The sequence below is a fragment of the Aedes albopictus genome, chromosome 2 (genome assembly GCF_035046485.1).
Source record: "Aedes albopictus strain Foshan chromosome 2, AalbF5, whole genome shotgun sequence".
NCBI lineage: Eukaryota > Metazoa > Arthropoda > Insecta > Diptera > Culicidae > Aedes > Aedes albopictus.
In genome coordinates, this window is record NC_085137.1 from 315,114,201 (window position 1) to 315,135,756 (window position 21,556).

Below are 21,556 nucleotides of genomic sequence, written 5' to 3' on the forward strand. Positions count from 1 at the left end.
TCTCTGGAAGCAATCTATGAATGATCTTTCAGAGAAATCTCGAGAGAAATTTTCAAAAAGAAGCACGAGGAGCTTCAAGAGAAATCCTGTGAAATTCACTGAAAGATATCTCTGAACGATGTAATCCGTACAATTTTTGAGAAAGCTCCTGAAGAAACTTCGGGAAAACCACTAGAAAAACTTCAGGTGAAACTCAAGTATAAATCCCGGGGAAACTGTTGGAGAATCCCACGTGATGCTTTCTTCGAAAACCTGCAAGAGAAAACCTTGTTGGACCTCCGGAAAAAAATCCCACAAATTGGTGCGGCTTCAGAGTTTTCTGGATGAAATACAGGAGCAGAAATCACAACAAAACCTCTGGTAGAAATCCCGGGACGAACACCTGGAAAAATTTTGAGGTTATTTTCTGTACACGTCTCGGGAGGAACTCCTCAAGAAATCCTGGAACAACCTACCAGGAGAAAAAAATCAGGACAATACATCTGTAGAAATCTTGGGAACAACTGAGAATAAAATTCCAAGAAAATAATTCGTAGAAATTCTCAGAAAACACAGGAAGGGATCATGGACATCTGCAAAGAGAAACCCTGGGAGAAACTCCGAAAAAGTCCCGAAATCGTCTCCGCGGGAGAGATCCCGCGAAGAACACTGAGAACAAATCTAGACAACCCCTGAATGAAATCTCACGTGGAGCTTCTTGAGAAATCTACAGACAAACTTTGAGCAAACTTCCTCGAAAAATCCTGGCAAAAATTCCAGAAGAAACTTCAAAACAAATTCTGGGAGGAATTCCTGGGGAAATCTGATAATAATTCTGTAAAAAAAACATGGGTTCGCTGTAGAAATTCAAGGAGATATCTCAAAAGAAATGAGAGGAAGATTTTCAAGTGAACCACTACAGAGCAAGTTATGATGGTAATCATAGTCCCTGGATGAATTCTTGATATTACTGATTAGCTCTAGAGGTCACTGGTTTTCATCGGAATATCCAGGATCATCAACATTTCAAACGTTCCAACCAAATTATTAATATTCCATCGTGATTTCCAGATTTCCATAAGTCTTGAGAATTTCAATCGGAATCCCAAAATTATTTCTCTGGACTGTCAGAAGCCACCACCGGAACGAACTACTCAAAGCATGCACAGAGAAAAATTTCTACTCAGTGACTGAGTTGGTCTTACTCAGAAATCGAAAAATCCTTTGTATTCTTACTCAGTTTCAGCTAAAAGTGGGACAACCCATTGCCAATGGGTTGTCCCACTTTTAACGGAAACTGAGTAAGAAAACAAAGGATTTTTTGGTTTCTGAGTAAGACCAACTCAGTCACTGAGTAGAAAATTTTCTCGGTGTGGAGTAAATAGGGTAGAAGCATCAATTTTTGGCCAGTTGTCCATTTTTTGCCGTAGTAAAGTATACAGTCCTCTGCGGTGTATTTTTTTATTACCTTGTAAGTCTTTTTTTTTATATTTGCACATTCCAAAATTGTTACATCGAGTTAGCTGTAACAAAATGACCTCCATCGATTTAAACACTACTCTCGGATTGTAAAATCACAGGTTGTCTGCAGTATTAAGCCTGATTATAACTATGCGTGCAAGAAATTCTTGTATGTAAAATAATATGAAACGAAATGGAAATTTGAACGTTCTAATATTTACATCAAGGGTAGTTTCCAGATTTTTTTTCTGTGTACGATTGAGATAGTAATAAAATCAAACTAGAAAACGACAATAAATAAAACAGTGTCCTTAATGAGTCTGCTCCCATACATCTACTTTGGCCAAAATGCTTTTAATTTGTTCACTGTCACAAGCAATACACTCAATTGAACCAAATAGAAACCAGATATGAATCGACCAGACACAAATAGATACCCGAGTTAAGAATATGGTAAAAACTGGTGCACTGCTTCTTTTTTGACTAGCGCGTTTTTTAATGCAAAGTTTTAATTCAATTTCTGTATTTTTTTTGTTCTCGAAATATGGATTGAAAGCTATCATTCGACATAGTGGGAGTCTTCATACATTTATTGATTATTTTTCGAAGAAAATAGTTGTCCTTTCATTAGCCAAAATCGGTTCCCGCACCCTATTAATTTTGTTCCTAGCAAACACGCTGTGTATAGTATGCTCCAAAATTGTAGTGCAGTAACCTCAATTTTGTTCAAACAAACACGTTCCACTAGTAGTTTTTACTCGCAAAAATGTGCTTAACTCAAATGTATACTTTTTACTCATACGACCCAACCGTTCATGATATTAGGTATAAAATAGTATGGCATAGGGTTACCATCTAATCGTATTAATTGATGACTATGCGTTGACTATGGTTTTGGTTATAAATTTGACACAATTATTGCTGTGGCCGTATAAAGGTAAATATGTATGGCCTTGTGGATTGTTGTGAATTTCATGCCAAACAAAATGTTTGACCTCAAGTTTCTCTAAACATTTGATACTAACACTTTTTTCTACGAAAAACTACAATGCAAAGCAACACGATAAATAACAATACAACTGTATGAAAAAAAAAACATAAAAATTAAATAGCATCTTTCCTTAGGACCATTTACGTTTTGACAATGATTAGTTGCTACTCAACCAGTTCGTTAAATCGTTAAAACTAGTTCTGCTCATGTTTCTATTATTTATCTAACTTGTGTTTCCGTTTGCTCATTACACCACTAATCGAGTCAATTCTGTTGTAAAAATATTTCCAATTAGTTTATAACCCCTCCTTCGACAAAACTACGAGGAAAGCTTAGAATCGCATCCATTTGGGAGTGCAAATTTGCCAAAAACTTGTTCGTTTGGGGAACTGCCAAGATATGTAACCCGCCGTAGCGTATACGATATGTCGCCGTTAACTGCCCCAAATAGTACGGAAATAATCTGACTCCCATAGCCTCCAGCCAGAGCAGCCGCAACGATGCGAGCGATGAAAATGTCAACTAAATTGCCACGCAGTCACATTCTATCTCCCATATATGCCTCCAAGCTATCAAAGCAGTAGTGTTGGGCCCATTCGTTGGTTCGTTCGTTAGTTCATTCATCTGAAGCACAATAAACTTTTCACACACCACTGCTGCCAGGCCATGCCACTACCCCATCCAATCCTAGGTATTTATGTGGCCTCGGCTACTACATTGTGTCGTCACATTTGCCAGGATAGGACGGGATGGGATCGCATCATTGTCGCACCATCACGTTCATAACTCTCGTTAAACTGTGTCACAGGAACTTTGAGCCAGGTTGGTCTTCACCCGAACGCGTGTTTGTGGACAGCTAGGAAAGCTCTTTGCTGTCCTCCTAGGCTGGGCATACTGTCACTATCACTAATATCCGATCAAGTGATGGTCAAAATTTTCATTGCGATGTTATGCTTTTGAATTCTTTTGATGCTTTTGAATAATCACCTGATTGAAATTAAAAGTGGATATTTGCAAATTCAACTGATTTTTTTTTTTCCAAAAAAAAGTGAAAATCGCAATAACCAAATGTTTTTTTCACTGGATTATGTCTAGTGCTAAATAAATTAATAGATAAATAATTAAAAAAAAAACAAAGCAATAATGTAAAACTGCAATTCAAAATGTAACATACTAACTCATATCTGATTGCATCGGCCAACTATCCAAAGGCCCACTATGCAACGTGACCCGCAGTATATATTTATGACCCATGATACGATTATGCCTGAATCGTTTAGGAGCGGGAGATAATAGGGAAACTGGAGCTGATGTTATGAGGAGGGAATATAGGCCAAAAGGGGAAATCTGTTCTCCTGGTCATCAGCCAGGCAACTGAACAGACAGGGAGACTGTATATTCACTATCTTTTACTGAGGCGAGCAGGAAAAACGTGTGCAACCTCATAGAATTGGAAAAATTGGTTAATTGCAAAAACAATTGTTAAAATCTCAAATTTAAAGAAATTTTAATGATTTTCCATTACAGTATATTCAAAATTTCCCCCAGAACATTTTTCAGAGATTCTATGACAAATTTTCAAGAAAATCTCCCGGAAAGTTCCCAAGAATTGTATCAAAGCAAATATTTAGAATAATAGAAAAATATTTCAACAATACCTTTTTCTGGATGCCAAAATTCTTTACAAAACTTTTGAAAATCTTACAACTGAACTTAAGATTCCGCAAGACATTTTTCTAGAAGTTTATGCAAAATGTACGCTAGAGATCATGTAAGAATTTGAACAACTATTAAACCTTACATATTATACACAAGAAATTTCTATTGGGAACCGCATCCACTCCAGAGATATATCTGAATATATTTTCAAAAAAACGCCTTTCGAAACCTTCAATTTTTATCAATTTCTGTGCTAGTCGTTTGCCCAAGAAGCCATTTTTGTCGGAATTGCGTCAGAGATATCTGTCAGACAATAATTCCAACATAAATTCCTAACATTCTCTCATAAATACAAAATAGAATCATTAAAGAGTTCCATTCCATGTATTTTTCCGATTTTTTCTTCAGAAAATTTACGCTTAAAAAATATAAATTCCACGAGAAAGTTCTTAAAATCCACCGCAAAGTTGTGAGTGGAAAATTTAAAAAATTGCTAGCAATTCGATGATTCAGCCGAAAAACTACGAAAATTCCGTCGAAAACCTATATGCATTGTGCACGACTTTTCTGCCAATCCATTGAAAATTTTGATATTCTGCTGCCAAATTTTGACGAAACCTATGAATTTTCCGAAAAACTCGAAAATGCTGTTAAAGTAGTTTTACAAAACTACATAATTTTGATATTCTGCCGGTAAATTCTCACAAAATACTTGTATGATACAAAACCCAACGGTGATTGAAAATCCACAAAGTTTAATAGTGGTACGCGGAAAATTGTAAATTTCAGTCGAAAATTTGAATCTCTTCCAGAAAAAATACCGATACCGTCAAAAATCTCCAATATTTTGCAGAAAAAATTGTAAAACTCTCAAATTCCGTCGGAAAATTCTGAAAATATATATAGAAAGCTATAATATTTTTCGGAGAATTCAAAGCTATCGTCAAAAATTCCGAAATTTCGACAAATAAAAAATAGTTTTTTTAATCTACAGAAAATTTCTGTAAAATTTGAAAATCCACCAAAAGTTTTAAAATTTTTACAAAGTTTCTTATATTTTACCGGTATTTTAGGAAACTCCGCAAAAAAAACTTTAAAGTATTTCACTGCGCAAAGTTTTCGTGAAATTTTACCTAAAAAATCGAAACTGCGACGACCAACGTACTGATGTTCGGAAAACTTCATTGAATCATGTAGATCTGCTAAAATTCTAAAAATCCTGAATTTAAAAAATGTAGGCGGTAAAATATGTTTAAAATCCTTTAAAAATTGCTATCCCATAGAGAATTTTTTACAAAATATCCATAACTCTGCCGAAAAATTATAAAATGCCGTTTTCAAAATTCGAAAATCCTATAATTCCGCCAAAATATATGGTGTTTCGCCGGAAAATTTCGAAATTTTGTCGAACATTTTAAAATTCTTAAGTTGCGACGAAATTCTTTCGGTAAAGTCAAAATATCTTCACGATAACCGAAACTTCAAACGAAAATTTTGAAATTTGTGTCACTATTTGAAAGTTTGTGATTCCACCGAAAAAAAATCAATAAAAAATCAAATTCGATTTTTCCAAAAAGTTTTAAAGTTTATATAGAAATAAAATTTTACGTTGAAACTCTAAAGCTTCGGTAAACTCTGAAAATCTATCAAAAGTTCTGTTGTTTTGCCGACAAATCTAAACTATCATCAAAAATTTGAGAAAAAAATGTACCCTCAATTTTTTAAAGTGATAATGGCAATTGACGACAATATTTTTTGCTCACGATTTTGTCAATTAAGGGGTATGATTTTATGTTAACTTAAATATTCAAATATTCTCACTGTTTTTTTATGAAGTCCATGTGGGTTAGCGATTTTTTTAAACGAAAAAAATGAGATTTTGTGATTTTGTTTTTGAAATACCTTGTTTTTTTTTTTTTTGTTTTTTTTATTGAAAATTTGATTTTTCATGTGTTTTTTTAGGAAATTTATCTCCATTCTCTCAGATATGAATCAGTCAGTCTCAGGCTGAAATTCTCTAAATTGAAAGCCTTTCTTTAAGCGTTTTTTGATTTTCTATGGAGCATTTGCAATTTGCTTTGGTCGCAATAACCTCTTACCATAATGGAACTAACTATAAGCCCAAACTAAAAAGTTTGGATTTCCCAGGAAAATTAAAATACCAAAATGCACAATTTTATCAAGACGCACTTGTTCGATGTTCCCTACGAAAGTTTTGAAAATATCTCAAAAACTATGAAACTTTGAGGAAAAATTCGAAATTCCTACAAACAACATAAGATTCCACAATACATTTCTAAAAAATCACTATACAGGGGGTGGCCAAAATGTTTGGGATAGGCAACTTTTTTTTCTCTCACATAAAAGTTCAACATGCTATAACTTTTCATTGAGTGCATAAAAAATTCTCAAATTTTGACTGTTTGTCAACCTATTATATGTGCATCATTGGTACAAATTTGGGCTCGATTGATTAATTTTTCGCAAAGTTAGAATCGTTCGAGTAAAACACTATTTTTTAAACAACTTATTTTTGAGCTGTCATATCTCGGAAACCAGTGAACCGAATTGAATGAAATTCTGAACGTACACTAACAATATGCAAATGCTTCATAAACTATTCAAACATAGGTACTTTTTAAACGTTGAAAAAAGTTATCATGGATTGACACTTTTTGGATTTTTCTCGAAAAAATGTATTTTTTTACATCAATGTCAATAAATTTTAGTGTTGATATCCAAAGATTTTTCACTTCTGTTCTCAAATTATCTCTAATCAGATATATTAGAGCCTATTTAGATTGAAGGAAGAACACATTTAGTAATTTTTGTGTGGTATTGTAAATTTGACTTATTTTCCTCTATATGGGTAAAAATTTCAACCCGGTATAATTTAATTCGCCGTGAGAAAATATTACATTTTGTAACGTCGTGTTATGTACCAATATATTGTTGATAAACGTTAAAAAATTCATTCAATTCGGTTCACTAGTTTCCGAGATATGACAATTCAAAAAATAGTTGACTAAACAATAGTGATTTACCCGAACGGTTCTTACTTCGCGAAAAATTATACAATCGAGCCCAAATTTGTACCAATGATGCACATATAATAGGTTGACAAACTGTCAAAATTTGAGATATTTTGATGCACTCTATGAAAAGTTACAGCATGTTGAATTTTTTTGTGGGAGAAAAAAAGTTGCCTATCCCAAACATTTTGGACATCCCCTGTAAATTCTGAAATAACTGGTAAATTTTTAGAAATATAAAATATATTTAAAAAAGATATATTTTGCGGATAAATTCTGTGAGTTTACCAACAACCTAAAACCCAGTTTACCAACTGCTCAGACCGAAAATCCCAACCGTAGATGAATAATTTTTTCCAATTCGTCGGCCATTTCCACAATTTTACCAGCAACTTTGAAAATTTCAAGTGGTTGTCAAAATCTCAATATTCCACCGCTATTCTCTAAAAATCCCTCAAAACATCTAAAAGTTTCATTCTAAAATGCTTTTTTAAATTTCAAAAAAAATCGCTTTATCTCATTTCTACAAAAAAAAACTAAATATCTAAAAATCCGTCAAATACTCTGAAATTTCGTCAAAAAAGCTCGAATTACCTACACAAATTTTAAGATTCCACCAATATTTTCTCTATTTTCAAAATTCCGCCAGAAAATTCTGAAAATCCATCAAAAATGCATTCAGATCTTCCCGTTTTTTTTTTCTTACCTTCTTGGTCACTTTTCTTAATTATTTTTACGTACGAACACACGTCGGACCCCTGCGCGAATGCAACAGTGAAAGAATTATTTGCTTCCATTTATCCGCTCCCCAAACACCATTTCATTTTTATTTATGTCATCTTAAAAAAAAACAGGCAATCGTTAATGAGAACGCCTTTACACTTCTGAAACTATTAACATCAAACGGTGGTAATTGCCTTCATTTCCACGCACCTACACCTCATCCTACCCAAAGCCACTTTCAAACTTCCCCGTCCATACGAAACTTCTAACGGTTGTACCTCTGACTGTTGCGATTCAATTTGTCGTTTGTACATTTTCAAACAAAGCGCCAAGAAGTCATGCTGTTTGTGCCATTGTGACGACACTGGACTGCCAGCAGCTGTAGGTACCACATGGGTGTAAGCAAGTTTATGCTAATTTCAAGAAACTGCCACCCATCGCTGTTACTCCTCTCTACTTCTTACCAGGAAGGTTCCAGATCAATATTTGAAAAAGTCGGAACAGTAATTACAAATTGTTTACTTCTATTTTATAACTTTATGGAGGAATGGGCCTATTTTCCCTCCTCCTGTTAGTGACATAAAATTCATAAACTAAGCGGATGCGGTTTATTCACGGGAGAATATGCAGTTGTCAAATGTAGTTTCTCCCTTTTCATATGTTGGTTTAAAGTTGGAGAAGTCTCCGGGGCTCGGCTAAGTATTCGAATTTCAACTTGTTCAAATAACCTCCCACTACCACGACCACCCGGTCTCACCATCAACATCTACGCTGCGCTGCTACGGCTAGAGTTTGCGGTTTAGATTTTGCATTTTCACCCGTAGCGCTCTGTGACTGACAAGACGAAACTAACTAACTAACTGCACGCACAGAGGCAAAAGGGTTCCGATTTCCCCAGCTTTTCAGACGGGTTGTGTCGCTGAGTTTGAAAGGAATTTCATTCCAGAAAAGATGCCATTCCGTGTGCGCTGGTTGGCACCCAGTCAAAACCAAGCGGAGAAATTGTGAAGGTGAATATGATCCTGTGGTTTGGGTACGAGAAAAGGATTGTTCACAAAGAGGAGGAAGAGTTTTAGATTACATTTCTTTCGTGTCACTGCCAGCTGAGTTTGTTGCATTGGATTATTTATTTCGTTATACGTTATTTACATCGAAGACGTAGGAAATGTCTCTTGTTCCATCCCTTCGGAAAAGGTTCACCAACAGCTCGTGGAATAGCTGATAAGGCACCTGAGCTGCCAGACACCTGTCAGTTTGATGGTTTTCCGAGTCTGCTGCAAGAAACTGTTGGGCATATTGTAGGAATACATGTTTCTCGGTGTCGTATCCGAGAAGAACATACAGCCGATCGAGGTCCAGGCCGCTTTCGTCACTGTAGACTTCACTTCGCAGCAATAAGCACCGTGCGTAGCAATTGGATCCGTTGTTCAATGTCTCTACATTTAGGAGTTCCTCTCGTGGAATTCTGAGAATGTCTACACAATCCAGATGATGTTGGGCAATATCCAACTCCGTTGGTGGTATGAACTGGTTAGGCTGCCGTACCAAGTTACCGTAGTTGTCCTTGTAGCAAAGGAATGACCAGTAGGCTCGAGAACAGCCATCTCCACGTATGCAATTCGGCAACGTCTGATCAAGGCAGCGTCGAGTACGATCTTCATAGTTACAATCTGCTGCGTCAGGTATGAAATATTGTTGAATGGCGGAATGCTTCAACAGACTTCGAGGGTTTGACCAAGCTTGCAGCTCCACCAAAACACATTTGATGAAACACTGAGTGTCTCGATCGTCCGGAAATGACAGAGCACGATACGAAGCAAGTTTGCTCTCGCAAACCTGGAGATCACGACCACAAGTTTCTATGGCATGATCCAAAGGCGCTACGATCACAGCTGAGCTGATGGACACGGAAATCACAATTGCGAGAGCTATCGATAACATTTTAATTACTAAGATAAGACTAACTGTGGAATCTAAAGATAGAAACAGTTTTATAAGTTTACCACCCGAAAGATGCTCGTAGCTTGGACAAACTCCAACCAAGCACGTATTGCGGATGCCCACGGATAAGCATGTACCAAACAACAAATGGTTATGATAACAAGATGATTGCATCACGTCTTCCGGCAACGTAACATAACTGTATCGTGTTTCTGCGAAAAATATATAACACTGTTCGCCAGCTTGCCAACTATCATAAGTAACATACGCGCGATCATTCCGTCATGTTGTCCCTACTCATTCTGTTGATCATTCGTCTCGCCGGTACCAGTGGCATGCTCCAGAGCTCACCGTTCTACCATGCGTTGCAAGTGTGTGCTCGTGATCTATCGGTGCCGCCGGATCGGTACGAGCAATACCGACTGCTGATCTTCCCCGACGAACCGTACACTCACTTTTTCGTCCGATGTATCCTCATGGGAATTCGGGCGTGGCACGACCAGACGGGAGTTCGTCACTCTGCCCTGCAGCAGTACTTCACACCGGAGGATCATCCGGCAGATGCGTACGCCAGAGTACAAAGCTGTCTAGAATACGTTGCCAATAGCTGCGCAGCGATTGACAGCTGCACCAAAGCGTACTGGTCGTTGAACTGCTACAAACAGCAATTCGGAAGCTACTTCTTTAGTCGGGAACAGTTCGTACCGGCAACAGACATCCAACTGGCCCAAACCATGTTCGACTGTGTGGATAAGCTGGACATCCCGAGATCGGTTGTGGCGGAGTATCGCTATGGGAACCGTAGTGAACTAATGAGCTGCCAGAATCCGTGCTTCGTGCGATGTGTTGCCATTTCCATAGATCTGTACGACGACGACGCTGGTTTGCAGTGGGATCATGTGTATGTGCAGCTCGGTTTCAACGAGCATAGGGAAAACTATTTGGAAAAGGTGCACCAGGCTGTGAGTGAACTAGAGTTAAATTCCATGGACAGATGTGCAGCGGCGACACAAATTATAGAACCTATCCTGTTGGCTGCGCTGCAGGAATCGCGGACTACCTATAGGACTGGCGTACAGGTTGAGTTTGACCTGCGGACGATATGAGTAGCAATAAATATGACCATGAATAAGTGTGACTCGTTTTTTTTGTCTCTAAGATTGCTTCGTGTGTCGTGGAGAGGCTGATTTCGACAGCTTAAATCAATGTTCCACATATCTGATTATCCATCTATCAATTTGTTCATTATGATTATCGTTGAGGTATTTTAGGATGCTTTTATTATACAATCAGAGTGAGCAAATTTGCTTGGGAACATATTCAAAGAACGTCGAAAAGGATTCAGAAAACATCGAAAATGACTACAAACCATTATACAAACACCTTGGTGTAAAAAGAAAATTTAACATCTTTTCGAACGAAGGTTTTTTTTAGAAACCATGGAAAAATACTAAAAATTCATCAGAATGTTGAAAGACGTTAGCATCCTAGATTTTTTTTTGTATTTTGAGTATTTTCCGATGGATTTTATGAATTTTCTGGCGAAGTTTCAGGAAACTTCGGTGAATTCTCAGAGTATTCAACGAAATTTTTCGCAGACTTTTAGAACTTTCCGACACAACACTGAAATTTTTGGTAAATCTCCTGCGGAATCTCAGGTTGTCACAGATTTGGCAAATTTTAACCAATGTTTTGGAGTATTTACTGAAGTTTTTGGAGGAATAGTAGAATTTCTTGCTAAATTGCTAAAATCCAACGGAATTTAGAATTTTCTAACGAAGTTTTCTGAATATTTGGCATTTTTTAGAATATCCTGACCATAGGCGCAAACTGACAGGAATCATGTTTGGCTTGGCTTGGATTTTTAAATCCTCCTATGTAAAAAAAAAACATGACATGTTTTACCCTGTTTGTTGCACCAGTCCCCAATTTGGCGCCTGATTCAAATAGAATCTTGGCTTTTCATCAATCATTTGAATTTTGGTGAATTTTTTGGTAGAATTTCAAAATATTGGACAAAATTTTTAAGTTCTGACTATTTTTTTGGTTTTCGCAGTTTAGCTTTCGATGAAATTCCAGATTTTTTTCCTATGATATGTACCAAGATTATAAAGGTAAGTTTTTTGAAAGTATTGGTGGAATTTTAAATTTTTTCAATGGAATTTCGAATATTTCGGCAAATTTTCAGAAAACTTAGATTTTTTTGGCCAATTATTGAATATTAAGCTTATTTCTCAAAAATTTTCATGAAACTTCTGGAGTTTGGTCAAAGTAATTGGTAATATTTTAGAGTTTCAAGATTTTTGATGGATTTTTTTTCATAGTTTAAGAATTTTCCAGTGGATTTTCAGTCAGCATACAATGTGGCGCTAGTGAAAAATTGCTAAAAGTGCATTGCAAACATTTTGTATGAGCAGAAAATGATCGCTTTGGTACTAAAAATTTTTATTTTTTAGGAAAAAGCTTTTGATTTCGAGAAATTCGAATTTAGATGCTTCATGCAGTACAAAATTGAATGGTTTTACTCCTGTTGATCAGCTACGAACGCGCCCCGTGTGGGTGGTCCATTCATGTAAAATGTGCGGATGTAAAATGAGAAGAAGTTTTCACGGATTTTTTTCCTTTATTCTAGTTTAAATCTAACGTAAAATTATAACCCAGTTATACAATGATCACAAATAACGAGGCAAAGGAAGGGAAAAATTATCAATATGTTCGATACGGTTTAATATGTGTAAGTTTAATTCAATAATTAAACGCACGAGCAAACTATAGCCATAATGAACCTTTCTTGAGTATGTGTAGGGTTTTTAATCAAAGCTCCAATGAACTCGACTTCCACCTTTCTCGAAATGTGTTGCGCAGGAAATTTTCTAATGTACTTTCAAATATATAACGAGATGTATACTTTAAGTGTCGTTATGTTAATTTTAAGATAGCTGGTTTAGTTTTTAGTTTTAAGTTGATTGTATCATTTGGAGTTGTTTGTATTCTGTTGATACTTAAAAGATTAATAAATAAATAAAATAAATAAATTATGATTTTTTTGAAAACATATAATAAATTTACAATTTTCAGCTGGTTTGCACCCAAACAACCTAATTTTATCTACTCAAAGGAATTTGTTAAAAATCCCCCCTTTGTCAGACATTCATTTTTTTTTTAATTATTTCGGTGGAATTTCAGACAAGTCTCAGGATGTTCACAAAATTTGGTATTTTTGGTCGATTTTATGTTTTAATTCCGATAGGATTCCGAGGGTTTTCGTTACGGCAGAATATGAAACATTTTTGGTGGGCTTCTGAAAATCTATTTCTTGAAGTTTTGAAAGTGTTTACGAAAAAAATATCGGAAGTTTAGGTGGAACTTTTAGAGGTTTTGACAGCATTCTAGAGTAACTAAAACCTCTGAGTTTTTGGAGGAATAGAACATGTGGGATCTCAGGACTTTATAGAGATTTCGAAATTTCCGCTGAAGGTTAAAAATATTTGGTACCTTTTAGAATTTGGCGATAAAAACTCATCAGAATTTTTTGGTTAAATTTTCAAGTTTTTCGGCAGAATATAAGACTTTTCCCCGACTTTTCAAACACTCTAAGTCTTTGAATGAGTGTAATCAGTTTTGTGTCTTACAATCCCGCATTGTAATGATTATCCTGTGGCATTATTTCGACTTTCACTTGTAGTCTTCTGAGGAAGACTCAGTCAGTTATCCATCAATACTAAATCTTGTTTTATATCTGGAGATAAGGGCTTTTTCAGTTTTGGAAAATAAACGATTCTTAATTGAGCCCTGTGGATTTTAGCAAGAGAACGTGGAGAAGTTAAATAAATAAAAATAAACATTGAAAATCTTAGAAAAGTTTAAGAACTTTAAATTAAATATTTTCTACATACCTAGATACAATAATGCAATTAAAAGTTTCCTGAACCTGACATATACGAACGTCTTTGGAGACGTAAATTTACATGTTAAAACACGGAATTTTACGTCTTGCAGCAAGACTTTTTTTTGTCTTTATTATAGAGACTTTCAGCCCGAGGCTGGTTCGTCTTCGAGCAAGACTCAATTAAAACGAGTAGCAAACATTTTCCGTCCTTCAAGACTTTATTTTTATAATTTTATTATACAAAAAAGTTGTAATTTTTAGCGTAATGCTGGTAAGTTTGTGTTGTTCCTCCTAATGTTTTCGTCTGAGTAAAAATGTTTACGTCTAAGTAAAGTTGTAAAGTTCGGTTTTTCGTAGTGTGTAACACCACGATTTAAAGAATCTTACAGAATCTATCATTTTAAAGAATCTATCGACTCCTGGAGAATCCTTGATGGTATCTCTGACGGAAATCCCTGAATGAGGCGAGGACAAGCTCATTAAATAAATCATTGAAGTATTTTTTTTTTTTCTTTGTGTTGTCTCTTCGGACGGCTAAGACCGCTCACGGTCCATATCGCCCATTGAAGTATTTATTGCAAATTTCTAAGCTACTTTTAACCCTCGAGCGATCGCTCTATTGTATTTTGTGCAACACGTTGAAAAAATTTCGCTTTTTGTACTCAGTTCAGTACACGAAACTATTAAAAAAAACAATTCAATCTTGCTTGTAGTTTTAAAGCACAACCACGAGTGTGTTAAGATCCGAATTAGTTCGTTGTAGCGTCGGTCTAGCAAATCTGGAGTTGCGGGTTTGAATCCCACCAGAACACATTGTTTTTCTTAAATTCATCTCTCAATTTGTCAATTGATGAACATTCTGTGTCTTTCGATTTTCGAGTTTTTTCAAGTACTTTGTTGATGAAACTAATCAAAAATAGAATTCGTAAATAAAAACTGGAATGAATTTTATAGGTACTGTAAAGGATATCTTAGAAGATAAATATGAGAAATTTTCGAGTAATGTCTGGAAGTACTTAGTGGTCATTGCTGAAAGAATTGAAAAAATGTGAAAGCATCTAGAAAAACTGTTATAGTAATATGTGGTAAAATTCTTGGTGAAATGTTTCAAAATTATCTTCAGAGTAGCAGACACAGATTTTAAGAATCGTCTTTCTTACTAACCTAGCACAAAACTGATAGCTATGGTATTTTTTTTTTCTACTTATTCGGCGATAGAGCGATGATGTTATCGCTGTTGTACAAAATGTCTTAAGTCCCTATTTCTTTGAGAGTTTTTTTTTTCTCGGAGGTCGACACGAATTGAACCCATGATCGTACTCATGATCATCATCAGCCCCTTACAAATTGAACATGAAATCATCGAAACCTCAAGGCCTCAACTTAAGTGGTTGTATTACTGGAATCTAGTGTTTATTTTATTTCAATTTTCACATACGTATTTTGTTTCATTAATTGATTAGAACTGTATCGGGCCTAGAACGTCGAAGAATTTATCATCAACTCAAATTTGCATACAAATGAACAAACTAACGAACCAACGAATCCACAACCGGAACTGTCAAGGCATATCAATTTCTATTTCAGTATTTATTCCAATTTCAGTCCGAGAAAATCTCACTTCCACTCTGCTTGAAAAAAAAAATGTCCGGAAACATCACCAATGGTTCCCGTTCATCGATATTCTGTTACCAATTTCGCATGCCATTTCCCGACTATAGAGCTATACGGCTCGACATCATCGGCACGGTCGGTTTATCCCGTTAGCGCGTGGTCCTCCTGGTCCGACCGAGCATGGTTGGCAGCGAAAAAATATCATATCATGACCAGTTCCGAATCGGAATCCAATGACCGAAACGGAAATATGTCATTACGGTGTGCCGGGCGCACATAATGGAGGGATCCATTAGGTGTACTGTGTAGGGGTCTGTCTAGCATTTGTTTCGGGAAACGAACGGAATTAGACGCGGAATGTCCTGCTAAATGTGTTTACAGCCTGCACTAGGGGAAGAATTATCGTTTAGCATTTTTATGATGATTTTCCCTGTGTAGAAAAGTTTTATTCTAAGGTTAATTGTTTTCCACAACATTTTCATCATTATTTTGAGTCATCTATCTCCGGTTGATGTTAGGGACTAAACATCCAAAGTTGTTTTGTGTGTATGAGAAATTTGAATCCCTTTCACCCCTTCGCAGTGTGCCTTCAGCTGTTTCCCTCTTTGTGTGTAAATAACGTCATTGCTTTTCTCTTTCCTGCGCCCACCGGCACTTCGCACCATTACCATCGGGTTGTTTACTGACCGTGACAACCATGCGCCCACTGTCCCTATGATTGGTGCTTCCACTAATCACGAACGGATTTCCGAAATGTAATTTAGTCCTCACATGCGAGCGTTACTAGCAGCGAAAAACACACTAACAAGCATATCGACACCGTTGACAAATCCAGGACTACGGGTGGCGGAGGGCATAGACATCACGAAGAACCGAACGAAGATAATCATATTGTGCCTGCTGGTGTGCTGGACCGAAAGCACCACTCGAACAAAAAAGTAGACTCTCAGACTGAATCCAACGACCAACAAGATTTTACTCAGGCCGACATCCGGGAGAGCGTTTCCCAACTAGAATCGACAATCACAAAAACGATAGAAAACAACGAGCAGTTGAAAATCGAAGAGGAAAATTTGTTGGCAAAGAAGTCCTCAAAACATAAGGCAATCGATATTCAACAGTTCATAGAAACAGAAAGGATGCTGCCGGACGTCCAGAAGTTCAAGGGTCGTGACGTTTTTAAGGACGACTACGTGGTTGAAGATGCGGTAACTCCAGAAGGACACTTGAAGAAAAGTACAACAACCCACGTTCCTCATACAACTCACAGAATTTCAACAACGAAAATGAAAACTCCATCGTCCACGAAAGAATCACTCATTCCCCATGCCAAAAGTAGAAGCTCGTTTACTAGCTCCAAAGTTGTTCTTCCCATAACTACAGCTACCACCGAAGCCATCAGGACAACATCAGTCGCAATGACTTCAACGAAAAACTCAAAACCGACATCCACAACCTTGGTCACGACACCGGCAATGACCACCATCAATGACCCGCCTAACGAGATTAGTTTATCCAATCAAGATAAGTCCGAAGAATCCTTATCAAGAACGACCGTTTCAATCACGACTACAGTATTACCACCCATGACCCAACCGATGACGACTAAGGCCACTCCGACGACCATCCAAATGACAGAAGCTAGTACCTCAGCACCATCCACGACAACAACCACCCCCACCCCTCGAACTCCACCCCCTACTCCTCTCGCCACGACACCGCCAACCGCCGCAACTACCTCCCCCGCAATCAATCGCCTAAACGAGTTCGACGACTCCGACGCCGAAGCTATCTCCACTGCCGCCAATAACACTCGCTCCACTAACAACAACAACAGCCACAAACTAAACTACGTCGCACCGGCCCAGGTTGAAACGGATGAACCTGCTTCCGGTACTGCCACCGCCACCGCCGCTGCTGCTGAGCCCGAGGACCTGGGAGCAGCGAAGGTAAGCGAAGACCTTCTCCCAAGGGATCAAAGCCTCCCGTACCAAAGTCTTGAGTGTTTGCGTGTTGAGAGTGTGCGTTGGTGTGACCGATCCGTGTGACTCAGCACCGCGCACCTGCTTTCTTCTACCTACATATTTTTGAGTTTCCTTTTTCCGCTTCCGTCGCCACCCGCCGCCCGCCGCGTTGATAATTGCAATTCGCAGTTTGCAGTTTTTCTCCACCTTTTTTTCTATATGCCTACCCACCACTCTTTTGCTATTTCCACGTATTTTATGCTGTGTGTGCGTGCAAGATGATGATTTAGTTCATTTTCTTTAAGTTATATTCTTATGATGGAACACTTTTCAATAAGTTTCGTTTGGGTTTTATGCTTATTGCTTATTGAGATGAGATTTGCTGATATCTTTTGACATTTTTTTTTATTTCAATTTTAAACTTCTATTTATAAGTGTGCTTTCTATTATATTCAAACAAATGGAATAAACTGCCGTTATATACAATGTGTTTAAAACAAAACAAATCATTTGTAAGAGAAAAATATACTTCAACAAAACAATCACAGAGTAAAAGTTAAAAAATCACAATTTAGAAATTAGACTCACTAAAAATATCGTAATTGAACAAATGCTGAATATCATAGTTCCCTTTGTAATTATAAACTTTGACGTCCATTTACGCAGGGTGGCTCAGGTTGCTTGGCAGTAAGGATAAAATATTAAATAAAAGTTTGCAGGTCAATGTGGGGAAGGAAAGAGAATTGATAGTTGCAATTGATTCTTTCTTACAATCAGTTAAGCTTATTAGAACTCATAAAATATCAACAGGGAATATGATATACCTTCGAAACATTCAGTACTTTTGATCCATTGATTCCATAAGGATTGTGTAAAGCCATAGCATTCTCTATTCTATTCTTTATGGCTCTACGTCCCCACTGGGACTTGGCCTGCCTCTCTTCAACTTAGTGTTCTTAGAGCACTTCCACAGTTATTAATTGAAGGGCATTATTTGCCTGCCGTTGCATGAATTTGTACATTGTGTGGCAAGTACAATGATACACTATGCCCAGGGAGTCGAGAAAATTTTTCCGATCGGAACGGGAATCGAACACGCCGTCTCCAGACTGGCGATCCATAGCCTTAACCACTAGACTAACTGGAGACTCAAAGCCATAGCAATATATCTTGAATTACGCAAAATCATTAATTTTTATTTGATACTTACAGCAATTTCTGCAGCTTCTAAAAGCTGTGCTTGAGTTCAGAACTAGGTCATGATAGTGATATTTTCATCATACAATAGCTGTAGCTAGCAAAAAAAATGAGTTCCAGGACAGTTTTCAGACAACCTAAACTATTTTTCAGAAGAACAGTGGCATATGTTCAGTATACAAGGTTTATTATGTAAAATTTTCTATGTAGCAGAGAAGGCTACAATCGCTAGTGTAGATATGATGTTCAGAACCAGTGGGCAAAATTTTCGAGCAGACGCGCTGAAGTTCACCAGGCGGCAGGGAGAATACCGAGGAAAAACTTCTCTCAGGATTCTGAGGCAATCCGTCACAGGATTCAGGGAGAATCCTTCTCGTGAATCTGAGGAGACCCCTCAGGATTCTGGAAGAATTCCTATAGAACATTCTGAGAGAATCTATCTTAGAAAACTAGAGTAATCTCTCGCAGGATTCTAGGGAAATTTTTAATAGAATTCAGGGAGAATTCCTATTGGAATTCTCTTTTCTAGAATAAGGTCTCTCAGGATGCTGTTGTGATAGTTTTCAGCATTTTCTCACAGAATTTTAGAGGAATCCTCACAGTTAAGGAAGAGTCTCTTTAAAAAATATGGAGGATTTTTTTCTCAGCAGTATCAAATGGGAATACCTATCAGAGTTCTAGGGAATCTCTGGATTCTAAGGGAATTCATTTCTGGATTTTGGGGTTTTTCCTACCAGGGTTCCCTACCAAGGGTGAAATCCCTTTCAGGATTATAAGAAATTTCTGGATGATCTGGGTTTATTCATCTAAGGATTCTGGAAGACCCTCACTTAGGGTCCCACTCAGAACTCTGAGGAAATCTTTCTCAGCATTCTCAGGAAATCCTCTCCGACTTCTTGGAGAATCATACTCAGCATTCTCAGAATTGTGGCGAAATTCCTCTTTTTTTTCTGATGGTCCCATTAGGCCTATGTAGGTCCTACCTTCCACCCCATACGCATCTTAGAAGTGGGACGGACGTTTATCTAGTAGATAATAATTTTAATGTCAATCGTAATTTCTCTGTCATGTTGGTCTAAGTCTTTCGTTGCGTCTCGATCCCGCGTATGTCCATCAGCGTTCTAACTTCGTCATATTCTAATTAAAATGTGCTCTAACAAAATCAATAGTCAAACGTTTAAATTCTGCAAGATTCGTCGTATCCTTGGCCTCTTGCGGCAATGAGTTAAAAAATTTAAATCCTCTATAATACAATGATCTCTGAGTGGTGGTTTTCAAATATCGTGGAAGTCTGAAGTCTGCAGCTCCTCTGGTATTGTGTCGATGAACATCGTTATTATACTGAACTCCTTGTTCCAAATATGCAGGCAGTTTTCCCGTTTTCATTTTGTGGAGAAACACTAAACAGTTGTAAATAATCCTTTGTTTTACTGAAAGCCACTGCAGCATATCTAGCATCAGCGAACTAGGTGTGTATCTGCTGCATCTTAGCACAACTCGCATTATTTTATTCTGTAGCCTTTGTAGCCTTCGTAACTGTGTGTCTGATGCAAATATCAAAACGGTAGAGCAATAGTCTAGATGAGGCATAATAACTGATTTGACGTAGGCTAACTTGGACGAAAACGTAAGACTTTTATTAATTCTACACAATACTCCATATTTTCTGGCCACCTTTTTGATTACATAGTCAACATGTTCAATAAAATTCAGCTTTTCATCGACCTGCACTCCAAGATATTTGGTACAGTTTACTCGTTCTATCTGTTCTCCATTCATTTCAAGTGTAACATTCAAATCAACTCGTTTGTTTCCAATTATCATGAATTTAGTTTTCAAAACGTTCAAACAAAGTTTCTTGCTTTTCAAATATTCCGATAATCGGGCCAAATCTGCTTGAGCCTGAGAAATAACATCCTCCAAATTACGTCCACTCCAGTATACTGCAGAGTCATCGGCGAATAACTTCAAAATTCCTTGTAATAAACATCTTTTCATGTCGTTTATATACAATATAAACAGCAACGGGCCTAGCACACTGCCTTGCGGAACTCCTAGATTGCAATCCCTTTGCGACGAAAATTCCTTGCCGTATCTGGTGACTTGTGTCCGGTTTAACAGATAGTTACGAAACCATTCCAAAGCTGTTCCACGAATTCCCAAACGAAATAACACCTCCACAAGCTGAACTCGATCAATCGTTTCAAAAGCTCTTTTCAAGTCCAGAAAGACTGCTACGGTATAACAACCATCCTCTATGTTCAACTTCCATTCCCTCAAGATTTGATTTATTGCTGTCTCAGTTGAATGACTCTTTCTAAACCCAGATTGCTCAGCAATTAGAATATCGTGGTTGTCAATAAACTCCATCAGCTGCTTCTTAACAATTACCTCAAGTACCTTTTCTTGTAGCTTAAGCATATTGATTGGTCTATGCAGATTTCCTTCTTTCGTACCATTCACTTTGGGAATAGGCACTACCGTCGATTCCTTCCACGAACTAGGTACAATTCCTGTTACTAAGCTTTCATTGATGATTTCTAGAAGAATTGGCATAGTCACCTTCAGCCCATCACGAAAGACTCGTGTGGACACATCTCGAATACCACTCGAACTTTTCAGATCTTTAACTATCTCGGCTAGATCATCCACTGTCACAGCAGAAAAACTTGCTAAACACTCGTTATGAAGTTGCTCTGGTATGAAACGTTCACCATTCACAGCAGCAATTCCATTATGTATTTCAGTAATGCTGTCCACAAAATAATTGTTAAATTTCTCAGCGATGACCTTTTCATTCACTTCATCAATGCCATCAAACACAACTGTTGTATTGTCGGCATTGCGCGGATTTGTCAAACACTTGATAGTTTTCCAAAGCTTTTTCCCATCATTTTTATTTTTCTCCAATTCACACTGAAACGACTTATTCTTAGCGTCACGAAGAGATCTCGAGTAAACATTACGAGCAAAAACATAGCTCTCCCAATGTTCAGTATTGCTAGTACGTTTGTAGAGTCTATACAACTGGTCTCTGTGTCTTTTCAAATCGCGCAGTTCATTCGAATACCAACTTTTTCTGTGATTTATATTAACCATTTTTTGA

The 21,556-nt window shown here is 37.2% G+C and overlaps 2 protein-coding genes across 14 annotated transcripts in view; one reads left to right on the top strand and one right to left on the bottom strand.

Annotated features, from left to right (window-relative positions):
• LOC109420851 (uncharacterized) overlaps positions 1 to 21,556 on the top strand; it is a 436,654-nt gene that overhangs the window by 362,149 nt on the left and 52,949 nt on the right. For 11 of the 13 annotated variants that reach the window (XM_062852293.1, XM_062852291.1, XM_062852289.1 and 8 more), the window contains one exon: positions 16,054 to 17,238. The exons of the other annotated variants lie outside the window; for them this stretch is intronic. In XM_062852293.1, the coding sequence (XP_062708277.1) occupies positions 16,054 to 17,238 (1,185 nt within the window). The remainder of the gene's footprint in view (positions 1 to 16,053; positions 17,239 to 21,556) is intronic. 13 annotated transcript variants of the gene reach the window in all.
• On the bottom strand, positions 7,785 to 9,960 carry LOC134287171 (general odorant-binding protein 45-like). Its single transcript, XM_062848830.1, has one exon. The coding sequence runs from the start codon at positions 9,958 to 9,960 to the stop codon at positions 8,980 to 8,982; it is 981 nt and encodes a 326-aa protein (XP_062704814.1). The 3' UTR covers positions 7,785 to 8,979.